At 32.9% G+C, this 7239-nt stretch overlaps 1 protein-coding gene across 1 annotated transcript in view; it reads left to right on the top strand.

Moving 5' to 3' along the window:
* Window positions 1–5846, top strand: part of Cog4 (conserved oligomeric Golgi complex subunit 4) — a 50149-nt gene extending 44303 nt beyond the window's left edge. Inside the window, exon 13 of the mRNA XM_077443853.1 lies at window positions 5488–5846. Coding sequence (XP_077299979.1) covers window positions 5488–5530 — 43 coding nt within the window. The 3' untranslated portion in view covers window positions 5531–5846. The remainder of the gene's footprint in view (window positions 1–5487) is intronic.
* The last annotated feature ends 1393 nt before the right edge of the window (window positions 5847–7239 follow it).

Genomic DNA, 7239 nt, shown 5'->3' on the forward strand with positions numbered 1-7239 from the left:
ACTTTGTATGTAAGTGTTTTTGGTTGGGAATCGAAAACAAGTCAAAGTTTCTATGACGATGATTCGATTGGTTGAATATTATTTTTTTTCGATTCATATAAATTATATAAAAAAAAACAAATGAATATTTACTATTAGATTTGCCATGTTTACGCTGTTTATATTACAAATACTGAGCGAAGCTGGGTAAAACAACTAGTGGTATTATATTTAAAGTTCAATTTTAATTTTATACGTTTGTGGAACGTTTCCACAGTTGAGCGTTTGGAAAACTTTGATTTGTACAGATTAAATGTATCGTACATACATATCACATACACATATTACAAATATACTCATGTATGTATGTATTATATACATGCATACCTATATATGTATGTAAGTTACATGCTTCAATATCGAACGTTGCGTAGTTTCGCGTATAATCTAATTTTAATTACGTCGCAACGCATCAACGTATTTCGAATTTGGGCCGATTTAGTGGGTAGGTATTACACACGTAGGTAGGTATTACGTAGTCGATGTTGTTGAGAAGTTGGTTGTTTTCGTTTGGGTAGGTACCTACTGTTGAAAATTATGCTCGGTAAAACTCGTTAACTATTATAATACACCGTGTTGGAATTTCTAGTTTATATTATACGGTAGTTTTCGAGTGAAATTGATTTGTAATAAATTATAACGTGTATTAATACACAAACTTTATTCATTTATTATTATTATTGTGAATATATTCATCTAATATATAATTTCGAAAGAGACTGCATATATGTATATATGTATGTATGTATGTATGCATATATGTATGTAACATTGGTTGGTTGGTTCGTAAGCAACACTTTCGATTCATAGGCGCCGATTCGATTTTTTTTCGAATCAAAGGATTCGAAAGTCCCGGGGGCGAAGTCCCGAGGAACGCCAGGGGTGAAGGCGCTGAGGGCAAAGTCTCCGGGGGCGCAGTCCTGAGGGCGAAGGCGCCGGATTCTGGTAAACATATAATTTCGAAAGAGACTTAGTATAATATATACATACATATGTTTGTTTGTTCATGACAGTCAATTTAATAAAAAAAAAACAAATGAATATTTAAATAAATTTATATAAAATAAAACTATTCAAATAAATTAAAAAAAATGTTAACTATTAGATTACACTATTGTTTACAAATACCGAGCGAAGCAGGGGAAAACCACTAGTTATTTATAAGTACATGTTTTGCATGCATGCATATTTTGTTTATGTGATTTTTCAATCTTTGATACATTCATTTCAGAATAAGTTATGTATATATTATAGTGAAACTGCTATTGTCAGTGAAATTATAATTTCACTAGTGAGATTATAATTTCACTGACTCAAGCAGTTAGTACGGATATAACTAGTCTCCGGTGGTGAAGCGTGCTTTCGGAATAAAAAATGAGAGTTTGGGGCTATTTTCATGCATATGTGATAGCGCTATCTGTGTGTGTGTGTGTGAGAAGTTAATGTTCGAAAATCATACGTCAAATAACAAAATAACTGGCCATTTATTAGAATTACTTACCAATCGATATACCTACATATGTACGTACTGACTGAATGTACTTACCGCTTATTTTATTTACTGAATATTTTTAATAAATACTTACCGAAAAATCTTAATACTACAGACCAGTTAAAGACGTGTCTGTTTTTTATGAATGCTAATTAGCTAGAAGATATTATGAAAATCATTGATTTTTCCATATATTTTTTTTATATAAAAAAATATTTTTACCATAATATCATTACCAAAATGCCCCAAGGTGACACATATGCCCAACATACATATATGTAAACAAATTATATAATATTTGAAATTTGAAATTAAATTCAAATAATGGTTAATTTGAATTTAATTTAGTTTATTTTGTGGCCAATTTGGTAGGAATCGTTTCAACAATCAAATCAGATAAATTGAAAAACTCTGATGGGAAACGATCGACTGTATATACAATATTCTAGGTCTGGCCAGCAACACTGGATCAGGGCTCGAACATTATACGCTAACCACTGAGTTGCTGGTTATGCAACTTACATACATATATCCATATTTAAAACAGGTATCTGTGTAATATGGAAAATTTTCCATTCATAATTTTACCCAATTTTGTATAGTATAATATATACTTTTTATATTACAAGGTTTTACTTAGTTTCACTTAGCACATTTTTTTGAACAAGTCTCCAAGAACTCTTCCGACCGCTTTGAAACTTTGCCATTTTGCGAGGTTTGGCCCCCGATAGAGATCTAAATTGTTTCCGCTTAGTGGATAGTGAATTATAATATTCATAGACATATTTAAAAAGTCTAAAATTTTTGACAAGGACTAAAATTCTCGACAGTTTGTCGCGTTTACTATGAACACTATTAGACATTGGTATGAACAGCGACACTTCTGCGACTTTGTCGCAGCGACATTGTCGAGACTATGAACTAGGCCTTAGACTTTGCCAAGGGCCGGTAGCCTTGTGTGCTTGACTTTCAGCCCCTTTATGTCAGATTTTAATTTGCATTATAGGTTCTCATTATCTCTCATATATATATTTTTACTTCACTTATAGATTATATAATGCATTATAAAATGTTTATATTATAATGCTGTAAAACATGTGTGTTACGACTAAATGCAGCCTCTAGATTTTGACGTCCCTCGACGCCAACTGGTCTATCTTTGTTTTCAACTTTTATCGAAAGGTTGGAAAAGGTACCACTTCCGATTGTCAAATCCATCTGATATTTCGCAAACTTAGATATGTATTTTTGCCTCAGATTCCACTTGACATTGATATTTTGGATGTCGCGGTGGAAAAATACCATCTTAGTAACCCGTAGAAACGTTTGAAAGTCATCGGCGAATATATGTACATATGTATAACCTCATATTTACATGCTGCGTTACACCAGAATATTTACATGCTGCGTTGTCCCAGAAATTAGTTTTAGTATTTTTAGTATCAAGCTAAAAAACTGTAGTAAAAACAAGTTTTTATGTTATTCGTATAACATTGTAAAATATTTTAGACATATTTAATAGACTGTACAAGAAGCTATCATTTGACTGAAGCTATCATTTATATGCATATATATGTACATATACATATTTTTTGAATTGGCAATACTTAAACTGCCATAATTTGTTTTCACGTCAATAATTCTGAGTACTTACAAATAAAAAGATTCTCCATTGTGAGACCTTTTTTTTCATAAATCTTCGCTTTTGAATATTAAAAAATTCACGTCTGACATCCACCAATCAGTAGCTTTAGAAAAACCGTCTAACGAAAGGGACTTTTATCGTTATTTATTTCTTTTCGTTATGGAATGGGGGGGTGGGGGGGTTGGGGTGTTGACCTCGTCGTTAAATCGCTCGCTTTTGTCTCGCGCATTTAAATATCAACGTCGCTTTTGTTTCGTCGTCTCGAAATGTTTTATTTCGCGGCTTATCCCTCGTCAATTTTACGATTATTGTCTCCCTTTGTGTTGCTTTGCTCCAGTCCGACGTCTTCTTGGTCGTGCTAGTCCTGTATTTCTACGGTGACTTCGCCTTTTGCGCCTTTGTGTTGTGGCCCTTAGCCCCTTCGCACACGCTGCCCTTCAGAAATATCATCCCTCATGTTTATTAATGTCGCATAAATCGGTAATGCTGCGAAAAACAAAACAGTGGGCTTCCGTTCGGCGTCCGTCGTTACGTTTGCTCAGCGAAACCTAACGGGTCTTTGATGAGGTGAAGCCCTAGTGTGGCAAGTTTTATTGTTTTTTTTCCTTTCTTACTCGTCCCTTCTAGATATTTTTTGTATGTTTCGCGAAAATGTATTATAGATAAATTTATGCCCCTTTCTGACGTTCGACCGATAAAAAATGCAGAAAGATATTTCCGAAGGTTTTTTGTTGCCGACTCAAAGTGCTATCGTTCGATGATTCGAATGCTCAAATATGTACGTATGTATACATAATATGTATTATATGAACTTTTCAGGAACCAATTCGACATAGTTCATAATGACAATATTAAATATAGGGTTCATTACAAGACGGTTCATTGCTGGACGATTCATCATTGCTGCTGTGCCTAAATGTGATATTTTCTGTGAGTGCAGGTTATCAGGGAGTATTTTCAGCTATTTTTATGGTAGCCTGCGCTCATCATTATTTTCATAATTGGATTTGATGTATGAGTGAATCTTCTCTCTTCTATATACATAGGCCTCATGGAGATGTTTCGTATTCACGACTGGTACTTGGAGATGTTTGGTACTTGTTCATACATATGTATGTATATATATGCACATATATACATATGTACATATGCACATATATTGGTACATACTTTGATGCAAGACATTCTCAATTTGTATCCTTAAATTTTAATATGATTATGTATATATTTTGTGACTGAACTCTATTGCTATTGCTTTTTTTATGAATTGTATGTATAAATGTGTATTTTATTTCTGTATAATTAAAATATTTTTTGTTTCTTGTGTTGTATTTTCAATAACTGTGGCGAATTAAGAACTCCTGTTATGCCATAATGGTCCAAACTTTAAATAAATAAATCAGAGTACAGTTCATCCACACGCTATTCATCATGGAGCATTCATCAGAAGGACGATTCATCTAAGACAAATCTATTCATCTAAGGGAAGATTCGTCAAAAAAAAAAATTAAAATTCAAAATATGTTATTGCCAGTTGAATATATCTCAATCATTTCACTATCAAGTGCAATGTGAATTAACTATTTGATAATAATCTGTCTTCCGAAAGTGTCACCTCACTCTTGATATAATGTACGTTGCATTTGAGTAATGGATCTTTATTAATTTGAATATTATGATATTTAAATGTCGAGTAAATATTATATTATGAGTATGACATTAATTACATCACAGTTGACGTTCCAAAATTTACATATATTTTTTGCATTTAATTATTTTCATTGGTGTTTATGTTAGATGAATAGGTCCTGGGTGAATTGTCGGCTAGATGAATTGTCTTTTGATGAATGGTCCAGGCCAAACAGTCCGTAAATGAACTATCCTGTGATGATCAGTTCGTGTATAGACAATATTATAGTACCTCCATATTTTTGAGTATGGATTTTGGTATTATAAAAATTATTTATATTCGCTGTGTTACTTTGTACTTTACGGTTTATGTCTTAGATCCTTGTTTTCCTGACTTTTTATTTTAATTATCAATTTTTTTTACATTGAAAGAGGGTGTGTACATATTGAACAATCTTAATTTAGCCGTTATTGATTTTAATTTTTCCGTTCGAAGTCGAGCGTCAGGTTCAATTAAAAAGTTTTCTCGATATTTTCCCTTCTCCTTCTTCATCTTCATCTTCTTCGGAGAAAGCTTTTTAAATTCAACGAGATCGATGACTTTTTTCATATTCTCGTCTCCTTTATTTTATTTTTTCCCTCTCACAAACAATGCTAACTTTTTGACGTTTTCCTGTTTCAGGAGCGATTTTCGGCTCGAGGACATAAAGCGGCTGAAATTGTGAATCCTGCTGGTGATCTTCAATAAATCCACTATTCCACAACTTCAAAGGTGAAGATATCCGACTTGTGTACAAGGAGATTCACCGATTCGCCGCTGTTGTTCCATTATAATAATAAATAAGGATTCTGAGTATATATTTTTATATATTATGGAAAGAATTTTGTCGATTCTACAGTATAATTGTAAATGAGTATTTTATATTGTTGACACGTATTATTATTTATTCACAAACTCACAGTTTATGTAGTTATTGTTTTTTTTTTGCAATTGTATTGTATTATAAGAGACATTTTATATTAAAAATGATGAAAATCTTTCTTTTTTTTATTTTCTTGTGGTTTTGGACATCGGTATAAAGCCTATTCATGATATTAATCAAAAGCAATACGCTCTATGTCCAATGCTCGCGAAGACCCAACGGAAAAAGGAACACAAGTCGCAATTTGGCACTGGAAAACTTCGCCTCGTTTCGCGATGTTTGGTGTTGCGACAATTCAATTTTATTTTTTTCTTCCCTTTTTCTTACGAAACAGGACCTTTTTTAAGACTTTTTCACACAATAAAAGTGAGTCGCTATCGTTCGCGACTTCGCATAAATGTTATTCATAAAATCCGCCGTTCTCCAGTTGCACGACTCGCCATTATGGCATCGTAACGATGCACTTATTTCGCTTAAGAAAAAATAATAAAAAAAGCACTTTTCAAATATAAGCTCTTTATGGCTTGCAAGCGTTGTTTTTAGTGCGGCGATAATTTCCCTTTGAGTTAAAAAACCCGGAAAAATCGGGCGAAAACGTGATGGAAATAAAACTTTATTGTCTACATTTTTTTGTTCACGTTTTGGATTACCAATTTTTTTTATTTTAATTTTAATTTATTAATAATAATAATTTGACATTTTAATATGGCATCAACAAGTTCTTTATGTTTTTAATTTTAATTTTAAAAGCGAATACATATTTGTAGCTGTACCTGAAATACGATCACATGGATAACCAAAGTAAGTATAAACATCACCTACTTTATCCCCATCCCACACTGCAGATGCCTTTCTTTCAATTATGGCGTCACAAATAATTTTCTGTTATCTTATTCCGAATTGATCATCAGCTGACATATATTCACTACACGAGAGACGTATATATGTATGTACATAACGTGACGTAGAGATAATAGTGCTTGTGGACCTCTGGCTTCCTAGCGCTGATCATTTGATCTTGCTTTCGCGCCAAAAAAGGCGTTGACGTATGAACAAGCTGTATACAACAGCCAATAAGGTCTCACGATTCATCGACCAATGATTTCTCTGTGTTGAGAGTATACGTTGGGTATAAATATTAGGCGGTTTTGTTCCGTGCTTCATTCGAGGCTGGCAAACCGATGGATAAATACAACAAACTACCTCTAATACAACTGCTGCGCCTGTCACTCCGATCTCGGAATTCCCCTATATGTCTACTATACAATATGTATTGTCACGTTCCAGGGGTTGGTTTTATTTTCAAAAAGTTTATTAGGATTTTATTACATTTTTGTTATGTTACAAGTTATAATGATAAAAGAGATTCTTTTAACCATGAATCTTTTCTTTTTCACTAGGCACACTTTTACTATTTCTAGTATGTATTGTTATGTACCTCGCTTATCAACGTAGTCGACTAACCTTTAGAGATAAGACACACTATTGATTTGTGGCACACCTAATTTAAT

The sequence above is a fragment of the Arctopsyche grandis genome, chromosome 13 (assembly GCF_051622035.1).
Source record: "Arctopsyche grandis isolate Sample6627 chromosome 13, ASM5162203v2, whole genome shotgun sequence".
Classification (NCBI taxonomy): Eukaryota; Metazoa; Arthropoda; class Insecta; order Trichoptera; family Hydropsychidae; genus Arctopsyche; species Arctopsyche grandis.